At 38.6% G+C, this 22,636-nt stretch overlaps 1 protein-coding gene across 1 annotated transcript; it reads left to right on the forward strand.

The window, feature by feature from the left end:
- The first annotated feature begins 1,951 nt into the window (after positions 1 to 1,951).
- On the forward strand, positions 1,952 to 7,857 carry LOC150077931 (hemocyanin AA6 chain-like). The gene is made up of 9 exons (XM_090385268.1): positions 1,952 to 2,198; positions 2,379 to 2,596; positions 4,156 to 4,361; positions 4,654 to 5,050; positions 5,155 to 5,283; positions 5,392 to 5,526; positions 6,923 to 7,109; positions 7,243 to 7,460; positions 7,579 to 7,857. The coding sequence occupies exons 1-9, from the start codon at positions 2,009 to 2,011 to the stop codon at positions 7,762 to 7,764; spliced, it is 1,866 nt and encodes a 621-aa protein (XP_090241394.1). The 5' UTR covers positions 1,952 to 2,008; the 3' UTR covers positions 7,765 to 7,857.
- Positions 7,858 to 22,636: the final 14,779 nt, after the last annotated feature.

Genomic DNA, 22,636 nt, shown 5'->3' on the forward strand with positions numbered 1-22,636 from the left:
TGTATATTATGTGTATGTGAGTTCATGTGTGTGAGTATGAGTTCTTATTTTTCTGGGACCCTCTCTGGTAAAGCTCAGGCGCAGTACAGGGTTCATCCCGCGACAGACTATATCCATTCTCTAGTATACCTGGCTGCCTGCTCGTTGCGATGGACGGGCAACGTGGAGATTCACTAGGGGTCCCACGGCTAAATGCTAGAGGAACAACATACCAACTTACCCCAACACTCCACTACGCAGACCAATTCCAAAACTCACACTATCTCTGACATTTACAGAATTTGTAGTGAGAGGCAGAGTATACTACACGGAGTTAGAGAGAACCCCCTGATGGCGTTTGACAAGAGACATTATACACTATGTCCAAACGTTTTATTTTTGCTGATTTCTAATAGTATATGTACCACAGCCGTTGAAATCAGAGGCAATCAAGACTGCCTTTGCTGAAGGTGTAAAATCATCGTGCAATCGCAGTAAACTTAATAATTGTTACATTTTAATTAATATTTAGTAAATCATCAGATCCCATGACTTTAAAATAATTGAGATCCAATGACTTTAAAATAATTGAGATCCAATGACTTTAAAGATGATCTTTAAAGACGACTTTAAAATGATCCCAGTAACTGAATCCAATGACTTCAAAGTCATTGGGATGTAACCTAAGAGTAACACACAGTAGGCATCCTACAATGAATAAACAAAATCCTCATTTGGGGGTGCAGTTTTAAATATCAGGTCAATGTTAGGCTAAATACTAATAAACGATAGCCACAAACAGAGTATATGGGATTTCCTTCGATGACGTCACAGTGTAATGCACATGCCTTTATGTTTAGGCAGAACTGGTTGCATTGAAGAATAAATCTGATTTCAACTTTAAAATTTCAATGATTTCAAAAATTACAGAAACTATATGCCTATTTTACACAACGAGACTTTACTATTCATGCTGTGGTAGTATTTTATATATATATAAATAAATAAATTCTCACACTTTTTTTTTTCATGTATATCAATGCCCTCCTTCCACTGACTGGAAATCCTATCCATGATGATAGTGCAATGCATTCCACCTTCCAATTTGAGAAACCTTGCCCTGCACAAACAGCTTAAATTTCTCGAATATTCACCACCAGTTCCATAAATGCCGATCTCCAGGTAATTCTCCAATGGAACTGCCCTCTATTCTGAATTCCGAATTGGCCTCTATAATTCCCCTTCTCTCTTCAAAACCAGCCAGAACACGTACCGCAACATCCACTTACTGTCCAACTTCAAACTTGCAGACCCAATTTTTCTTTCTTACTTATTTATCCCTTTAATTTCTTTTTTTCTGTAACAACCTCCCTTCACAGATACTTCCCGAAAATTACAGTCTATAGAAATTCAAGTCAAATATCAACAAGTATCTACAATCTACAACCACCCACGGCACTAAGGTATAAGTTTTATACCTTTCGTGTTTGGGGTTTCATAAAAAAATAAACAAACATTTTTTATGTAAACAATCATCTTTATCATATGCTAGAAGTAAATTCAAATCTGTCTACAGAATGAATCACTCATGGAACAATTGAAAATGAACATGTCATTCAACAAATATTAAAGAAAGATTCCACTTCGGTTTATTAAATACTCATTCATTTTCTTTCCTTTCACTTCTTCTATTACTTTGACTTCAATTCATAATTTCTTTTTTTCTTTCTCTCCATTTATTTGATCTTTCCTCATATGTCTTCTACGTGTGTGTGTGTGTGTGTGTGTGTATGTGTTTTTAGTTTTAGTCGCGGGAGGGCGCGCTGTTCCTCTAGTAGCGTTTCTCTAAGATGGTCGCTCCCTCTTCCGGTACTAAATTTAAACTGCAAGATGCCATATCTGAAAACAATTCCCGGTAAGGGAGGGCTATTATAGCCGGAGTCCTCCTGGGATATATAAGCGATAGCCAGCAAGGACGAGTAGGCTTCTCATTGTCGTCTGCTCGGGTCCTGATCGCTGGGTCGTCACCATGACTGTCAAGGAACAGCAGAAGCGTATTCTGGACCTCTTCCACCACTTGACATCTCTCCCTAAAGAGCGAACGCCGCCAACAGACGATCGTCTAAAGGGGGTGGGCCACTTAGAACGCGGTGTTTTGTTTTCTTGCTTTCATGAAACTCATCTTGAAGAAGCCACTGATCTCTACAAGATCCTTTATGGTATGTCCAAGTGTATGACCTTATTTTATCATAATCGTTTCTTTTTTTTTTAATTTTTTTTACATCAGTACGCTAGAGACCCGATTGTCCGAAGCTTACCGGCGTCGAATAATCGAGAGTCTACCATACTGGTATATTTCGTGTAATCCAAATTAATTTCATCCTTCTTTACGCTTACAGGAGCGAAAGACTTCGAAGATTTCATGGGCTTGGCCAAGCAGGCACGTGACTTTGTCAACGAAGGTCTGTTCACATACGCCGCTACGGTAGCCATCACCCACAGAGAGGACTGCCGTAAACTGAAAGTCCCTCCCATACAGGAGATCTTCCCTGATCGATTTGTGTCTGCTGAAAGTATTGTGCATGCAGCCAAGGAAGCGATCAACCAACCAGATCAGGTAAGCCATCTTAAGTGAAACATCACACCTGTAGATAATAAATATGAAATATGGTGAGAGAGCGATCGAATCCAATATACACTATCCTACCCAAAAATATTCGGACCCCATCATATTTGGAAAAGCTTTAGATACTATCGGTCTGTTCTGGGACGCTTTCAACCAGTCACTTGTAGCAGACATCAGGAATTTTCAGCTTTAGAAGTGGGGAAAGGGGGGTTTCTGGCAGCCCCAAAATGCAGTATTCTAATTCATCCCAAAGATGTTCGATCATTGGATGCAGGTCGGGACTTTAAGCTGGCTAGGCCAGTTGATAAACTTCGGTTTCCTCAAACCAGATTTTTTACTCTACTTGCTGTGTGTAATGGAACATTGTCGTGCTGGAACAAGGATGATCCATTTCCATATAAGTGCCAGAGTGTGAACATCACGGAATTGTCCTGGATTCCGACCGTTGGTTGTAGTGCCAAAAACTATCAACCAATTGATGTGACGTGGAGATCGTGAACATTAGCTCTGCCATGAAAATCCATGCTGTTCATCTCCCTATGTACCGTGGACACACGCACATTCTTGTAGACATTTGGAGATCCAACGTAATCCAGTCGCTCAGTTATATTAATTTTGAATTTTGTAACTCTTCCACTTTGTTAAATCTTTGAGCTCATTCTCGTATGCTACAAAGTGATTCAAAAGTTGGGAAACCATTCTTTTATTTATTGCATGACACGTGAGACAAAGAATATTTTGAAAAGATTTTGAGTAATATAATATACTATAATCCCTTAATGTAAATAGTCTGGTTCCGGGAATGCACGTAGATTCTTACTGTTCCAGATCCTTGGTTTTGATTGATAGTTATAAGGAAAAATATCCAGTCTTATAACCCCCAGTTTCTCTGAAGTGTGTTGATTAAATATAATGCCAATGCTTCAACTGCTTCTTTAAAGAAGTGTACAATGCTATGGTAGGGGTGAAGTTTTAAATAAATAAACCTCTTTGTTGTACAACGAAAAATTAACGCTCCACTTGTACAAGCACCTCACGGCCAAAAGGCCAGCGGTACCAACGTTCTATTTTTTTGACAAGATTCATATGACAATTCAGATCGACATCTTCCATATTTTACTGAAAGTCAGTTAACCTTCTATGTTGAGGTTTACTAATCACAGACAGTTCCTGTTCCTAATTCATAATTTTCCAAACAGAAGACTTCGTGGATTCATCTCTTATCTTAAGATTTTGTTCATGTGTTGTCTTGCCTTTGTATAAGATCTTATCGAGAAATAATCTTCAACAAGAAAACAACGCTGCTACAAAGCCATCACCAGCCATCTTCAGTTACTGTCTGTTGCTGATATTGAATCGTCTAGAGCTGTCTTTTACACAATTTTTAAACTACATTTCTTATTGCAAAGGTTCGGTGGAGTTCTTAAATTTCGAATAAAGGAATTTCTCGTCTTAAAGAGATATTTTTATGCGATATAATGTTATTTATTTAAGAGAAAAATAAAAAATAGATCTTGTGTATAATGTCAGTTCGTTATTCTTTTTACTAGGACATTGTAGTAGAACGTGAGGAGACCGGTAACATTCTCGACCCAGAACACAGCCTAACCTACTTCCGTGAAGATGTTGGCGTCAATGCTCACCATTGGCATTGGCACATTGCCTACCCGGCCACCTGGGATGCATCTGTGATGGGCAGAGAAAAGGATAGAAAAGGCGAACTTTTCTATTACATGCATCAACAGATGTGCGCCCGGTAAGCATCCCTGTGTTATTCTTCTTTTACCATCCTGTTCATCACATAAAACAACTATCATATTAAACTTATATTTCATGATTCACCATGGTCTTTAAGAACACGACTTTTAGCATTAATAAATACCCACAACTAAAACAGTAGCATGATCTCTAATCTGCCATTTTTGTTTATGTCACTAAATGTGCAAATCTGCAAGGAACTCCATTAATGTTTAACTAATGAAGGATTTCCTTGAAGATTTTCAGTCTATCATTGTAAATCGATCATCTTTGCTAATTTTTACGATCAGATACGACTGTGAGCGTCTCAGTTGCGGCATGCAGCGTATGACTCCCTTCCACAACTTCCACGAAGAACTCGAAGGTTATTCCCCTCATTTGACCTCTCTAATCAGTGGTCTCCACTATGCCTCAAGACCTGAGGGCTTCAGTCTAGAAGACACCGAGGACGTTTCGCTGGTAGAGATGATCCGTTGGAGGGAGAGGATTCTGACGGCCATCCATCTTGGCCATATCATTGATGACGAAGGAAAAGATGTGAAACTGGACGACGAACATGGCACGGATATCCTTGGAGCCATTATTGAAGCAAGTCATGATTCCAAGAACCCCTTCTACTATGGCAGTTTGCACAACTGGGGACACGTGATGATGGCCGCTATCCAAGACCCTGATGGCAGGTTCAAGGTAAATATCTACTGAAGTTCGCACGTTAACTCCAAATTGACATTTTCTTTCTTTCAAACTGTAATTTGAAAGAAATAAAATTTAAATCTTTCTATCAATTATAGGAAAACCCAGGTGTTATGAGCGACACCTCTACCTCCCTTCGTGATCCAATCTTCTACCGTTATCACAGGTTTGTGGACAACATCTTCCAGCAATACAAGGATACCCTACATCATTACACTAAGGACGACGTGAGTAGGATTTAATGGTCTATGCTCTGTTAATTTTGGTTAACTGTGATTGAAATGAATGGAGGATGACTGAGTGCTCAGAACTAAGGCCTATTTTTTTCTTTTCAGCTTCTTTTCTCAGGAATAGAAGTTGTCAGTGTGGCTGTCAATGCCAAGGTGCAGGATCTGGTAACCACCTTCATGAAGGACAGCGAATTGGAACTGACCTATGGTATCAACCTTGGAACTACACATTCCGTATCGGTAAGGATTTAGTAATCTGTTGTATTTCTGTATCTAGCGATAATATTTCTTTTTATTTGCCTCTTTTTAACTGTGTGCCACCAACAGGCTTCTAAAAATATGTTCAAGCCATGTTTACCACCTGTTTACCAATTGGGTGGAACGGCACTCTAAAAAAAATGTCTTCTGGACTAGCCATTGCGCAATAAACCTGAGTCACCTGATGAGGCGAAAAAACCGGTGTTTACCTTCCTCTCTAGTACTAAATTAATATAATTCCCGCCTCCCCAAGCAACCAATGTCAGCGAACTTCATCCAATGATATGGAATAGTCCGTTTATATTTAAACTGTGCCACTCTCCAAGTTACAAACAAGATGCAGACCACAGTGATCGTAAAACAAAGAACTGGCACTTCAACCTCACAGCAGCTAGACTGACCTTAAATACTAATCTCCAAGCTGAATTTCTTAGTCGCTATGGAGAGCATTTTTGTCGAGCTCTGGACATCTATATAGTAAAATCCGTCATTGTCTAGCCATCGATCCAACATGGGTGAATCCAAGATACTGATAAATTTTGCATTTGTTTATTCGTAGCTGGAGAGAGAGAGAGAGAGAGAGAGAGAGAGAGAGAGAGAGAGAGAGAGAGAGAGAGAGAGAGAGAGAGAGAGGCGCTGTATAGGCAATGCATTAGTAATTCATCAGTAATTTGAAATTCAGCCCAGATTTATCCATTTCCTTTAAATTCTCTTTCTTTCTCTCTTCCCTTATATCTCTTTTGTTGTCTCTGAGCCATAGAATAATAAACATGAACTGGACTGCTCTGCTATTCTATGAGTTCATATCTTTCACTTGTAGCTCACCTAACTTTGTATTTTATTAAAAATGAGCTTACTTTCTTAATTTTAGGATAAAAAGTATAGTCCTTGTCAGCTACCCAGTGGCAAATGAGTTTCGTAACTTAATTTTATAGTCTAAAAATTAAGAAGTTGACCACATTTGCGTGGGTGAAAAAAAATTGCATTTTATTTCCTAAGAAACATAAACAAAATATACGTTTCGTGGTATGATTCTCCACACTTCTTCGGTGTCTCGTTGCTGCCTCTACTTTCACTCACAAACTGACTCAAATTGAACTAAGAATCATACCATGAAATATTTTCTGAGGAAACAAGTGCAAATATGTGCCACTGCAGAAGAATTGTTAAGTTTCTTAAGATATTATAACTGTGCAGCATACCACTCCAACGGTCATATTAAATTGTTCACATTATGCTAAATTCACCCTATTTTACCCCCTAATATTTATAAATATACGAAACACTATTATTTTCAAATAACGTACAATTCCTTTCCTTATATCAACTTTCTGGACCATGAAATTAGTTAAGAATGTGTTCTGTTTAATTCCTACAGGTGAGGTATCACCATCTGGACCATGAACCATTCACTTTCAATATCAGCGTAAACAACAACACCGGAGAGGCTAAAGAAGCAACTGTTCGAATGTTTTTGGGACCCAAATTCGATGAACTTGGAAACCGCTTGCACCTGGATGAACAAAGACGTCTGTACATCGAATTGGATAAATTCCATGTCAGCCGTAAGTGTGAAATAAATGAAATCTTTTGAGAGTTTCTTTTTTTCTCTAAGCAAACTTTCACCTCCTAAATTAAAATAAACGTTATTGCTGATATGATTATTTCTCACTTCGTTTTTCTGTCTTTCTTCCTTAGTTACACCTGGTAAGAATTCTATTGTAAGGGACCACCGTGATTCCAATGTCACTATCTCCAAACTACGAACCGTGGCCCAACTTAGGGAAGATAGTGGAGAGGATGATCATTATTACTGCAGCTGTGGCTGGCCCGAACATATGCTGATCCCACGTGGTAATCACAGGGGCATGGAATTCGATCTGTTCGTCATGCTCACCGACTACACTGCAGATAGCGTAAGTTCACCTTTCAGTCACATATAGCTTTCTTAGAGAAATCATTTGGACTCTGATCATTGGCAATTTCCAATTTCCAGCTAAACCGAAATTGAATGTTTGTTTTATTTCATTGCAGGCTCTCGATTCAACACCAGAAGGCGTCTGCGTTGACTCTCTCAGTTATTGCGGAATTAAGGATCACAAGTATCCTGATAAGAAGCCCATGGGATACCCCTTCGATCGTCCCATCGATGTTGACATTGAAGAGTTCCTTACTCCCAACATGACCGTTGCTGATGTTAAAATCAAGTTCAGAGATTGAGCTTCTCTCTCCGTAATCACTTCAATGGTTATGTTAAAATAATCCGTTGTATTTGAAAAAGCAACTCAATAAATCAGCGAACATTACAAACAACTGGAGATGATTTATTTTTTAAGTTCCTGTACATATTATCAACAAATACAATCATTGTTTTCTTTGAAAATATTTCTGACCAACCATTGATGTTGGTTAAGTTTTAAAGGATTTCATAAACCATTGGTGTTCGTTAAGTTTTAAAGGATTTCATAAAGGTTTTTAAGGGATTTTGATTGGCATAAACCCCTGTATTGGACTTATTACAGACTCCAACGAAACCAGAAAGAGAAAGTCAAATTGCTACAATACAATACAAGAATTTTTTTGTATAAGAAATCAGTCCACGAGTTGAGTCGGTATTGGACCACTTTCAAACCCAAAAATCATTTTTCTGTGGTGCAATACCGATGGGTAACTCACAACGATGGCCCTAGACACACACATAGTTCATTCTAATCAAAATAAAAAGCTACCAAACTACCAAATCTTGTTTAAAAAAGGCTGAAATATATTTTTCTGTGGAAACATATATAAATGATCCCAATAATTCAGTTTGCATTATGATTTTAAATACTAAGAAACGTATTTTTAAGAGCTCAATTAAATTCAATTTTTTGCACCATTCTACTTAATGTATTGCATAAAAAGACGTAATCCTTTATCTAATCTTCATAAACTCGATAAAGATATCAAAGAAGAGAAGAAAAGAAAGCAACATAAAAAACTGGCCATGGATTTTGTATCGTTCTTAATGTACATCAAAGGTTGAATGTTACCGACGAATTCATTAGAAACTATTAATTAATTCTGGCACAACAAATGAATTTTCAATTACCAAGACTCATTCACACTAGTATTAATTAGGTTTTTTTTTAAAGTTTTCATAAATTCCATCAATAATTAAGAATTTTTGTGAAAATTTACCTTCAAGGTAAAGGCAAGGTACCCTGCACTTTTCTCCTTTCAAAATCGGACAAAAAAAAACATATCTACATTTTTAGAGTAATTTCTGAGGCCGATGAATTACTGTGCTAAGACACAAAAACTCAAGCTAAATTAATGTACATGTACAGTGCCTGCCACAATAAATTTAACCCTCATGGGTAGCATAGTTGGTAGAATCACCGTTCTCGCCATATCTGGTAGAATAAGATCTGAGTTTGAGTCCCCTCGATGACGTGCAGAATTTTTATGAGCTTTTTTCAGAACATTTTTTTCCTGAATATTCTGTATCAAGTTATTTATATACTCCTTTAGTGCAACATTTGCCACTACTAATACTAATTGAGTATAACATAGTTGTATCTGACACCACAGAGTAGTCTCACCAGTTAATTGAACCCAAGAAATGTCTCATTCCATTGTAGTCCCCGCTTTAGAAATTGAAGCTTTCCCTTTACCTTTGACCACATAGGTTTCTATAGATGCAACCCTTTTTTTATGGTAGTGTGGTCACCACCTGCTATTGGGGCCCCTCCACTGTCAAGTCTTTGTACAGTTAGACTCCTCAGTGAGAACCGCATATAGGACGTTAAAGCTCCTTGTACTCTTTCAAACATGCTGGGATCTTTTTTATGGTAGTGTGGTCACCACCTGCTATTGGTTTCCCCCATCGTCAAGTCGCTTTTGTACAGTTAGGTTCCTTATTGAGAATCACATCTAGAACGTTAAAGCTCCTTGTACTCTTTCAGACATGCTGGGATAAGTAGCAATCATCCAGCTTTTTCAGAAAACTGATTCTATAAGAGAAAGATTGAAGTTGTCATTAATGGGACAGTCTTACTTACTAGCCCATTCAATCTGCCATTGCTTAATAATTTAAAATATCCTGTTCCAATGAGAGTATGGCCAGTGGCTTTAACTTTCCTTCATTCATTGTCGACCACTAAACATTTTATAAACAATACCTTTGGAAAAAATGTCGGACAGCTATGTCTTACATATTTGTAGATAGACAGCAAAAGGTTCTTGTAAATTATTTTCAAATATATTTAGCATACTTTTAGTTTATCAATTATTGTGCTAACGGTCTCGAATTCATTTTTTTTTTATTCTAGTAATCTCACATGATTTTGGCCTGCTCTTCAATAACCCTTATAATTTTAGTACTGTATATATATATAATTAAAGATTTAAAGAAGATTGACGATAAAATCAATGCTAGGTTTCTGAAGATGAATAGCTATGAAAGTAAGAAATTTCGAAAAATATTCCCTTCGAAACAATAACGAATAACCACTGACAACCGGTCATTGTATGCAGAGTCTGTCGCTGAGTCCAAGATGAAAGCACAACGTTTAGTAAGCTTTATTTCAGTAACTATTTTCTACGAAACCTGTTTCCCCATGTGAACTATCAGTTCATCAAATACAGTTTGAGAAATGTATGACATATTGCCTTTTTCTTTACTTCCATATGCTTTCAAGCGTTTCATAATGAAAGGATCGAGCAGCACAATCAACTTTAACAGCCCAAAGGAAATTTCCAAATCCCACTCCATGTTGAGCTAAAAGCTTTATTACAGTAATCGATCTTTTACACACTTCTCAATCACGTGTCCCATCACCAAACTGCAGATACATCAATGTTACAACGAAATAACCAAGCACAGCTTTGGATGAACGATCCATTTTCATGTTCTGGGATTTGTTCTTAGTTCTCTTCCAGTTATTGACGTCAGAGTTGACAAATGATGTTTAAAAATTACCATTGCAAACAAAACAGAAGATAAAACCTGCTGATTTAGTGACATCGTCCATATTCTTTCCTGAACTTTTCCATCGGGAAGTTTGCATATGAAAAGTGTATCAGCACGATATCGTTTTTTTTTTTTTTTTGAAGATTAATTCTAATCTTCCTTAATGATTTTGCCTTTATAATTTTAATAAAATTAGAAATCATTATTCAGTATCTTTTGCCCGAATTTCAGCCTATAAACGTCGCAGGATGGATTCCATTAGGTGTCTGAGGGAAATCTAGCTCCAGATTTGGCAATTCCTCCATCAAGATATTTGTCAGGTGTTGTATTGAGGTTAGTGGAGAACTACAAAGCCAAATTGCCCTTTCCAACATATCTCAGGCATTCTCAATTTGATTGAGATCTTGAGAATGTTCCTCGAACCATTCAGATACAATTATTGCACGGTGGATAGTTGCGTTGTTATCTTGAAAGAAACTATCGCAATCACGGCACAAATGAGGCACTGCAGGGTACGATGGTACGATAACGGAAAGATATTCATTAGAGGTAACACGACCTTCTAACGGTATGGACATACACAGTCCGTACTAAAAGAACATGCCTACACCATAATACAATCTCAGTCGCTTGAGTGGTGGACACGAGACAGTCTGGTTGCATAGTTTCATAAGATTGAAGCCACACTTTCGCACTAACTGGTACCTAAAAAAAAAAAAAAAAAAAAAATCGAGACTCATCACAGCACACGATCTTTTTTCCACTGTTCCACAGTTCAATCTTGGCGTTGGCGGCACCACTCCAGTCGAATCTTTCGATTTTTTACAGAAACAAGCGCCTTCTTACTCGATCCGATCATGGGGAAGGCAGGCGATCTTTACGATTTTCAGGTGTCTGCGTGGGTAGCACAGTGGTATCGTCACCGTCCTCCCCACACCGGGTGGAAAAGGCCCGGGTTCGAATCCCGTCGATGACGCGAGGAACTTTAGTGGGCTTTTTTCACTCCGTGGCTGAGTTAGTCAGTCTCAGGCGTAGATAGCAAGGTTTTTTCCCTCAGAAACTGAGGTTTATTCGTCCGGCAAATCGACCAGAGAACACACGCAATTTACAGACACGAATACGGGTTAATGTAATCATTTACGGGTAACCCTAATATATTAATTTGAATTTTTTTTTTTTTTACGATTTACAGGACGCCGTTATTGTTGGAGCACATTCACCAGGAACCACAATTAAGAAAACAAGGGAAATCAATGGTGTTTCGAAGCAACCATCTGAAAAGTATACAATGAGTGGAAGACAATAGTAGAATGCTCTGTGAGAAAAGAAAGAAATGGACAGAAAGTCGGTAACTCCAAGAACGAAACCGCAGGAATTTAAAGCGAATTCTGCATACTGGACTTTCTCTTCGAACGCACAATTCGCTTTAAATTCCTGCGGTTTCGTTCTTGGAGTATCGACTTTCTGTCCATTTCTTCCTTTTCTCACAGAGCATTCTCCTTTTGTCTTCCACTCATTGTGTACTTTCAAATGGTTGCTTCGAAACACCACTGATTTCCTTTGTTTTCTTAATTATGATTCCTGGTGAATGTGCTCCAACAATAACGGCGTCCTGAAAGTCGTAAAGATCACTTGCCTTCCCCATGACCCGATCGACTAAGAAGCCCCAGCAAAGCTTACAGTTTAATCGATATCAAGGAATTCGTGATTATACCCTGTGACAACTGAAATTTGCATACCACGTTCAATTACCTATAAATTAATTAGGAATACTTTGCATTTGGCGCCAGCCAAATCCAAAAGGTGCCTAATATTCCGGCAGGTGAGTGTAGGAAAGCTGACCGGAACGACTGGTGATCTAATATTTTGGCCGGTGAGTGTAGAAAAACGACTATAACTAAGTCTTATTTCTTCGGAATAATTTGAATAGGTCCTAGATACTGGCAAATGAAGTTATAATATTTCTAAATGTAAAATTTCGCACCGGCGTAACAGAAAGTTAGAAGTTACTTATAAATTGCGATGAGAGAAGTTAAGGCGAAAGAAAGTATTGGGATTACGATACAATCAAATATAAAATTAATGCGTGTGTAAATGTCAAGACAGTTAAGTCCATGACGCATTATTGTACTACTTTTGTGAATGCATGTATTCTTTGGTAAGCTTGCTTAATTGCTGGATGAAAATCTCGAGGTACTGGGAGATAAAGCCGTGCAAGGTTTTTCAGCTCCTCATAACAAAAACTTTCTATAGAATACGTGCCTTGTTATCCTCAGTTGCCTGTGAGCTTATTCTATATAACCCTAACCGTAAACCAATCTCCATACTACAAGACTAATAAAGAATGCTAACTCAGACGTGCAAAAAATGCGATGGTCTAGTGTTGAGAGAGTTTTCTCCAAGGAATTTTTACCAAAAATAAAATATTTTGCAAGAACATAGAAAAATATGTGTTAGTGAATAATACATACTGTTTCTCAGGCTTGTATTCTAAGGAAATAATTTAAAAATAGCGGACCACTTTGTGGAAATCCCTGGCTGGAGTTGTACCATGCGTTAAAAACTCAATTTCATTAAGTTTTAGAGCAAAGAAAGCTTTGTTTAACGATTACAGCCATGTTGCTTTGGCTAATCAAATGGTTTGCCGCTTGAAATATCCAGTAAAGGTTTTCAAAATGAGTTTTTGCAGTCGTCAGTGAGGCACAGTTGTAGAAAACAACACTTTAAGTAAAATGGTTTTCTCTTTCTAAGAACAAACACGGAAGCTTCATTTCATCAGCTCACAGTAAACTCATTTTACGATTTTAGTTGCTGTCTTCTCTCTCTCTCTCTTCATGCCGCATTTAATTTCCATATCTATGAAGGAGTGAAAATCCGATTTGTTCACTTTTATGAGTTCCAGTTATTAAAATCAGGGACGGAAAATTCTTTCTCGGTACTCAGCGTTGAAGTTCCTCTTCTTTATCGAATATATATTCAAATTTTATTTTATGGAGCTCGCGGTATTCCCGCTTTGAAATTTAAAAGAGGATAATTTTTTGGGTATTGCCAGTGATGATGAATTCATTGAAAGGAGGAAGAATTGCTTCCCTATTCTTCCAGAAGGCACTAATTGTAGTTTAATTTTACGTGCATTTTACTCCAACGAGACCTTGGGTATTGTACCGTCGAAGTTGCAGCAAAATTAATGATGTATTTGTAATTAATATATTAAGTTGGAAACAAAATAACGTTTTTATCAAAATATATAAAGAAAACCTACTTCTTAAAGATAGTTTTAATAGAAATATTCACATACAGTGTTTAATTGTCGCCATAACAGTTTTCATGTTCTGCAAATAAACTCTAATTTTTCATCCCATAAATCTGGATGTATGATACACGCAGTTATGGGCATGGCATACTACTTAAAGGTTATTTATTTCTTTTCTTCTGCAAAAACGAAAAGTTAAAGCATGTATATATGAAGACATTTATAGTGTCCTATGTAGAGCGGAACGCTAGTTCAACTCCACTGTGATTCACTACGGTAAAACAAAACTTGGTAAAATGATCTGAAATGTGTGTGATGTTACGTTTGTGCAGTGTGCGTCTGTTGTTGCGTTGTTTAGTTGTTTCTGGCCATTTTGCCACAAAGAACACGCTCACCTTGAAAGCATGCCCAATGCCCGTCTACACCACGAGAAGGTGGCCACAACGAAGCGTGAATCGCTGTAGACCCCAACTGTCCCATACTGAATACCCTAAGCGAGTTTGGAATCATCCAAAAATAAATAAATAAACGTTCCGTATCTACTGGAGGAGTATAAAACCAGTGTATATCAGCTATCTCATACCCAGACAGCAGCAAAAAAAATTCCTTTAGTGGAGTGCGAAACCAATGGATGGGTAATCCCATACCGAGGAGCCCAACCCGAGCATCAGCAAAAACCCCGCCTTTAGCACAAGGCTGAAAGCCAGCAAAAAGGGAAAGAAGAATAAAAAGAACGAGAAGAGAGTGAAAAAAAGGAATAAGAAGAAATAAAAGGGAAAAATCCCGCATCCACTGATGAAATGCAAGACCAGCGGATGTTAATTGAGTGCCCAGGAGCCCAACCTGAACACCAGAAAATCCCGCCTCTAGCACAGAGCTAAAGGCCAGGAAAAAAGGGAGAGGGAAAGGGAAAAAAGAGAATAGTTCAGTGTTAATGCCAGTGTCAGCATCATCATCTGTGGTGATGTTCCCTGAATATGCTGATCCATGAGAAGTAATCAGACTGTAGTTGGATCAAAACATCAGCAGTGGCCAGTAGGTGGTTGTCTAGATGCAAGCGGTTCTTTTCGGCCAAACAAAGCCTTGGTAGCAAAGTCCTGAAGAAGAAGAAAGTTCTCCTTGGAGCTTAGCAGAGTTTCTTCCAGACCAGGAGAAAGCGAAGGAAAAAGGTGTGCAATAGGTTGCCATAAATCCGCATAAAGGTGACAACTGAAAAGGACATGTTCCTAATTTTCAGTATCGCCACAATCGCACAGAGTTGAAGCTGTAAGATGGAATTAAACCAGCTTGGCGTTTAGTGACCTATGCCCAGAAAACAGAAATAACGTATACAAGTTTGGATTAAACCAACGAGAATTATTTTCCACATACACAGAAAGAACATTTGGAATAAATTTGCAAGTTACCCGTCCTTAGAAGAGTTGTTCCAACACCACCACCGAATCAAAAACTTCCAGCAATATGACTTTTAAACCCGGAGATCAGTTGCAGTGTTAATTGTAAAACCCAAAAATTCAATATAAGTCCCATGTCTTATATAAAAACTAATATTACCGAAAACAAGCAGTAAATCAAGGGAAAAACGACCATTAATCACCTGAAGGGCTGGGGTTTATACAGTTATGCAGGCCCGACAAATCGCCAGAATGGAAGATAGCTTATTCTTCACACTGACTTTAAGGGTATGCCAAAACCAGGTGCCTGCGCTATAGGCATAAACCCCAAGATTGTTTGGAAATGCGGATCAACATAGATATAACATTTTTGATTTTTTCACAAAGATACGCCAAATGTTTAATAAAATTGAGTTTGGAGTCAGTGATCATACCGATAAATTTATGAGAGGCCACCAAAGACCTTATTTGAAAGTTTAACCACCGGAGCCTGGGAAGTATCAAGCGATTCCTTTAGTATATCATTGTAGCCTTGCTTGATGATATAGACAACTTGTTTATGGTACACCATTGAGATTTGAGATTAATTTGAGACAACCACAACTGACTGATAGGCCTAATGATGGAGTCGAAGCCTGAGAGAACATTAACAGATCGGTGTTGGCAGTATCTTTTAGTTAGATTATATATAGCGACTGGACAAAATGCATGACGCAACCGAGCAAACAAACTGGGCCACCAAAGATGATCAAAGGCTTCAAATATGTATATGCCTTTGCCATCGACGTAGATGGCAAAGACTTATTAGGAGTTACAATCTTGGACACGTGACAGAAGATTGACCAGAGCTTCCTCAGTGCTACGCCCTTGGCGAAAGCCGTACTGATTGACAGAGGTAAGTGATTTGTCTACGAAGAGAGAGGTGAGCCTCGTAGAAGCCAAACGTTCAAGAAGTTCGCGTAAACGGGACAGAATCATAGAGACACAATGGGTCTGTATGGTTTCTTTGATGTTGCATCCGATAGTTGAAGGATTGATTTTAGCAAAAAAAACTTCCAAATTGAAGCAATAGACCTTCATTCAAACATTTATTAAATAATATTGGTATGACAGTAGGATGAAGTGTAGGAAACCTCTTAATAAAAAATCCCTCAATAATAAGATGTAAACGAGGGAAGCTGGAACTATTCATTTTAGCAACAGCGAAATTAACTTCAGCTTAAATGAAGGGATCAATAGCAGCCATGGAAGAGTACGCACAGTTATCAGTACAAATCTGGAAATGCTCAGGAAGATCATTATCTAAATCACTGGTATTTTAGTTTGTTTGTCTTTTGCTGTCTTACGCAAAAACCACTGATGTCGTGGACACTATTCTAATAAGTATAACACAACTATTGCAAAGAATTTTGGTTCCGACTAGAGAAATATTAATTATATAATTTTTTTCTACAGATAATTTGGCCGAATCTAAGAAAAAATGTAGACAATATAGTATTGACTATTTGAACTATTGCTTCATTCAATCGCCTATTACCAATGTGTTTGATTTGCGAAAGAGTTTTATCAAATGAAGCTATGAAACCTTCAGGACTATGAGAACATTTGACAAAAGTTCATGCTGATAAAAAAGATAAGGATTTATTTTATTTTCAAACACTTAAAGAAAAACGTTTGAAACAACCGACATTGGTAAAACTCTTTTCAACAGCATCCAAACAAGATGACGATGGGTTGCGTGCTTCTTACAACATTTCGTTGCTTATTGCTAAAATGGGAAAACCGCATACTATTGGTGAAGAACTAATTGTACCAGCTGTAAGTGAGGTAATACGCATTATGCTGCACATGCCAGCGTCTGACATTATCAATAAAATTTCTTTGAGAAATAATACAGTGCAAAGAAGAATTGGTTCAAGATGTTGAAGACTCATTATGTGAGTATTTAAAAACATCCCAGTTCTCTATACAGCTTGATGAGTCAACTTTGCCAGAAAATGAAGCCTTACTTTTAGCATACGTGCGATTCATAAAAGAACAAATTTGCGAAGAATTATTATTTGCTAAAAATTTGAAAACTGATACTAAAGGAGAATCGATATTTCATGCGCTGGAAGAGTTTTTTAAAGAAAAGGAAATACCCCTGAGTAATATCTTGTCAGTTGCTACTGATGGTGCTCCAGCGATGATAGGGCGCTATAGGGGTTTCTTGCATATTTAAAAAAGGTGGTGCCGAATGCATTCGCTGTACACTGTGTCATCCATCGTCAACATTTAGTTGCCAAAAATCTGATTGAACGCCTATATAGGTCATTAGATTATGTCATTAAAGCAATCAACAAAATCAGAATCAATTCTTTGAATGGTTGATTGTTTAGACAACTTTGTATTGAAAACGATGAAGAATTCAATCGCTTACTGCTTCATACAGAAGTTCGTTGGCTATCAAAAGGTACCTGTTTTAATCGGTTTTATAATCTCTTTAACTCCGTGCTAGAGTTTCTAGAAAACAAAGATGACGCTTAACGAGCCAACTTGATTGATTCCAAAAATGACATAGCTTATTTGACAGACTTGTTTAATAAATTTAATGAAACAAATCTACAACTTCAAGGCGATGAGCCGAATTTAATAAAACCAAAAGCTGTTATTTCTGCGTTTGTGGCAAAACTTCTTTTGTACAAACAAAATTTAGGACGAGGGGAATTCAGCCAGTTTCCAAATTTATCAACAGTATAAAAATATGATGAAGACTTACCTATTTTCAGCACTTGGATACTCTCCATTCTGACTTCAATCAACGATTTGAAGATATTTTAAAAATGAACATACTCGATTGGGTTCTGAATCCTTTTTCAAGTACAAACACAGAAGAATCTCCAAAATTACAAGAAGAACTGATAGATGTAACAACAAAAGAAGAATTAAAATTTAAATTCAAAGACGGCTACCAACAATTCTGGCTGCAAAAGCAGATACCTACAGTTTATCCTGGATTATGGGCTATAATACAAAAGTTTTTGATTGCATTTCCTTCATCATATTTAGTGGAACGTGGGTTTAGTGCGGTCACAAATTGTTAACAAAAAAAAAGAAACCGACTGAAAATAGCGAATCGTGGTGAACAATAGACAGTAGGTGAATGTTCATTCACCTACTGGCTATTGCTCAATGATCGGCAAATAGGTGAATGTAGGTGAATGATCGGCATGCAACTCCCCAGGCGTAATGATTACCTAGTGGTGACAAGTTTCTACCACGATTTGATTTTAGTCACTGATGGTTTTAACGTAACACCTCTTTAGTTGTTACAATGAACCTGGTGACGTAGGAGTGTTAGCTCGTAGTTTCACCACGGGGTAGGATATTGAGGGAGCACCGTTTTTCTGGCAGCGCGAGAGCAGGCCCGATATAGAGAGGAAATCAAAAAGCATGCGAGATCAGTGGGAGAATAAATGTTCAGAAAACCTAAAGAGTCAGAAGGGAAATCAGAATTAACAGACGCTCCAAAGGAATCCCACAGGAATTCGTTTTAGCGAGACGCGTAGGTGATCTTTAAGAGGATATCTAAATGCACTGTCATTAGAAATTACAGAAAAGGTAACAGTCCGGTGGTCACTAGAGCAAAGTTCCTCAGTCAGCAACAAGCGAGATACTGAAAAGCGATAGTAATATCAGAGTTGTTTTCCTCATTTATGGAACTAAAAGTGGAGGACATACCTGATTTGTTTAGAACAGTAATTCGATGAGATAACAAGAAGACCATCGGAATTAGTAGAGCCAGAGAACCAGACTTGATTTTGTGTTTACATTAGCCATGATTAGTAAACGAGAAATTCCAACAAGAGAAATAATACGATCCAGGTAATGCAGATAGTGAGCTATATAAGAGGCAAGAGGCTAATAGAGGGATAAAAGGAACATTGAACTAAATGAGCCCGAAACATTGATACAGACAGCAAATTAATTATCCAAACTAGTAATTTTGACGTCCAGAGTATTATTCGTTCCAATAATAACAGAACGTGGATCAGGATGATCTGATTGTATCCCTCAAATAAACTGGGTATCCCAGCATCTTTGCAATTCCCAGACCACCACAACTTTGTTACAATCGAAAATGAAAGAATTTATGGGACGCCCAGTCCAGATAAAGATGTGGCAAGTTTAAAATAATTTTATACACCCTAGGGGATAGTCCTAAAACCCAGTGGATACATATCTTATTATAGGACTTCGTGGAGAAATGAAGACAATTTGTTTCTTAACCTCCAAATCCAAAGTAACTCAAATAGATTTTTGACATGCAAATCTAATAAAATACCATCCTTTGATGTTTCGTTGTCAATGTCATTTCAATGTGCACTGCTCTTCGTGAACTAATGTCATAAGGTCCATATCATTAATAAATATTTTCAGTATTTATCAATGATATTGATGAAGGTATACCAGGCTTCATATCAAAGTTTGCAGATGATGCAAAATGTTGGCAGGGTGATTAACGACAGTAAACAACAAGGCCGCCGTAGCCGAGTGGTCAGGCCCTAGAGTGCATAAGTACACATGCTTGCTTTGAGTGACCGGGTTCAAGCCAGTGGTTGCTAAATACGGTGTTGTTTCTTGTATTCTCTGTACCTTTTGAACTCCTCTGACCTTATGGTCTTTCGGGAACATAAGGACAACATTTTAAAATTTAGTATCTATGAAAATTGGGTCAATGGGCTGAGTAATGGCAGTTGCAGTTTAACATTAACAAATGTAAGGTATTGCATATGAGTAGCAGTAATCCCAGGGTTACTTATCAACTGTGTGGTACTATATTCAGGGTAGTGGAAAATAAAAAAGACCTGGGGGTAATTATGCAGTCAAATATGAAATTCTAAGAGCAGTGTAGACGTGCTGCCAGGACAGCTCACGGGGTTTTGTCAATGATATACAGAAACTTTGCTTCTTCTTCTTCTTCTTAGGATTTATTCCGTTATTACAACGGTTCTCCTTAACCTAAAACCGAAAATTCATTCCTCTATTCTTTTTTTTTTTCCATTTTCTTCTATCTTCCCAATCCCCGTCCACCAGACCTCTGCTATTCATGGCTGCTCTCACACCTTCTATTCACGTCCTTCTTGGTATTCCTCTCTTTTTTCTTCTCCATGGCATCCATTCCATGGCTTCTCTGGGCAATCTGTCGTCCGCCATTCTCTTCGCATGGCCAAACCACTCCAATCTTTTCCCCTTATTTTATTAATGATAGTTTTTTGGACATTCATTATATTCCTTATCAAGAAACTTTGCTAGCAGAGAATACGGAGGTGATCATCTCCCTTATACAATGGTGTGCAAAATTTAAGGACCAGTCAGGTTTTCACCTGTAGCTTCTCATACGAGTGACCTGCATAGAGGAAAAGCATACCAAAGGAACCTCGTGAGGAATAGAAATCATGAAGGGAACAACACCGACACAACAACGGAAACAAAACGGTACAGAGGGACTTTATTCAAAAATGGCAACACAGCACTGGCTGCCATGATACAGATGCATCACTGCCAAAGATGGAACAAAGGGAAGAGGTGGTCCTCAGTAGGAGATATGGCTATCCCTAATGTCGATACAGGCTTTGCACCGCCTGTCCATACTTAGAACAACGTTGTTGATAAGTTTTGCGGTAACATCATCCATTCCTCTGTCAGCGCCATCTTCAGCTGGTGAACATTTTCTGGTGGGCGTGGACGTGCCGTTAGGCGTTTCACCAGTGCGTCCCATAAGTGTTCGATAGGATTTAGATCGGTGGAACGGACAGGCCAATCTATACGAACAATGTCCTCACTTTCCAAAAGCATAACAACAGCTGCAATGCGATGGGGATGTGGCGTTATCATCCACAAACACGAACTCGGGGCCAATGGCACCTCGGAACAGACGCACATGGGGAAGGATTACCTCAGTACAGTAGCGTGCACCGGTTACAGTACCGCCTTCCAGTATCTGGGGTTGTGTACATCCATCCTAGATAACGCCTCCCCAGACGAGAACAGCTCACCGCCATATCGATCCCTTTCAGTGATGTTTGCGGGGTAATACCGTGTGCCAACCTCTCGCCAGATTAGCTGACATCCAGAATCGCTGCTGGGACTGAATCTACTCTTATCAGTAAAGAGTATTTTACCCCACTGCGCTGATGTCCAGTACTTGTATTCGATGCATCACTGTAAACGATGTCTCCGATGGGTAGGTGTTAAAGGGACACAGCGTACTGGCCGTCGGGCAAACAGTCCACCTTATTGGAGTCGCCTGGCCACAGTAAGCCGCGATATCCTGCGTCCTGTACAGCTGGTTTGCAACGGATCGCGCTGTCTGGTGTCGATCCCTCTTGGCCTGTAGGAGTATATTGCGATCATCATTGGGCGTTATTTTTCGTTGACGACCACCACTTGTTCTTCGAACAGCTGTACCTGTCTTTCTGAAGGCTGACCGCGCACGTGAGAGAATGCTATGGGCGATACCGAACTCTGCAACCACACTCCTCGCATTTTGATCTTCCACAACTTCCCAATTATTCGACCCCGGGTAAAGTCATCCAGATGTTGTCTACTGGCCATTTCATTGTCTGTAGCACTGTATGAAACCAATCGAACATCTGTAACAATCGTGCTCACCATTCGGTAATTTGCACATAACTGCTGAACTGCTGCTTTTATCTGTTTATGTGAGCCTTCTCATCACGATTCAAATTTTTGCATCTGCACCAGCTTTCTACTGAACGGCCACAGTTATGCAAATCGCCACAGGCTGTTTCGTTTGATTTTGTGGTTGTAACCTTTAGAAATAGTGTTGGCCTTTACGTTTTGCACACCAGCGTATTATATACGGCGCAATTATGGCCTAAATCGCTGATGCACCTAAAACCCTAAAATAACCAACCACCCTTGGCACGAACAAGTACACTGGTCGAAACAATTAGCGATTGCGCTTGAAGTAAAACGTGACATGCGTATCTCATTATGTAATTCAGATCAGTGTATTCGAAAACGTTCAAGGAGCAACCACAGAGCGATCAATAATTACTGCTTTACTGAAACATGGCACATTACAAGCAAAGTACTGAAAGCTTGTTTTTGGCCAACTGTGCCCTATGGGGTTGAGCATTGTCGTGCACCATAACACCTTTTCGTCTACAGCACCAGCATTGGGGTGAAACATGGATACAGACGTATAAGGCTGTGAAGTATATCATGTAGAGCTGCTCCTAAACAACTTTACTGTGTTCCTCTCTGTGAGGGTAACAAAACTCTGTTAAGGGCAGGGGTGTATAATGTGCACATTTTGTAAGCGTTTGTGTGGATTCTGTTGATTTGTTTCATCTAGTCACTTAGCTACCAGAATGCAGCGATGCAATCATCTGGAGGGCTGCTTTCAGTATCCATCTCTGCTACAAGGAGGCGGCCCACAATAAGCGAATACCATCCAGTCTGAAAACAGACGGATAATTTTTT

The sequence above is a fragment of the Mastigoproctus giganteus genome, chromosome 11 (genome assembly GCF_048544385.1).
Source record: "Mastigoproctus giganteus isolate SK-2022 chromosome 11, ASM4854438v1, whole genome shotgun sequence".
Taxonomy (NCBI): domain Eukaryota; kingdom Metazoa; phylum Arthropoda; class Arachnida; order Uropygi; family Thelyphonidae; genus Mastigoproctus; species Mastigoproctus giganteus.

Bases quoted from the DNA above. Each gene is read 5' to 3' on its own strand.
- LOC150077931 (XM_090385268.1), top strand. From the start codon at position 2,009: ATGACTGTCAAGGAACAGCAGAAGCGTATTCTGGACCTCTTCCACCAC. The intron at 2,597-4,155 runs GTAAGCCATCTT...TCTTTTTACTAG, and splicing joins CGATCAACCAACCAGATCAG to GACATTGTAGTAGAACGTGA. The intron at 7,461-7,578 runs GTAAGTTCACCT...ATTTCATTGCAG, and splicing joins CCGACTACACTGCAGATAGC to GCTCTCGATTCAACACCAGA.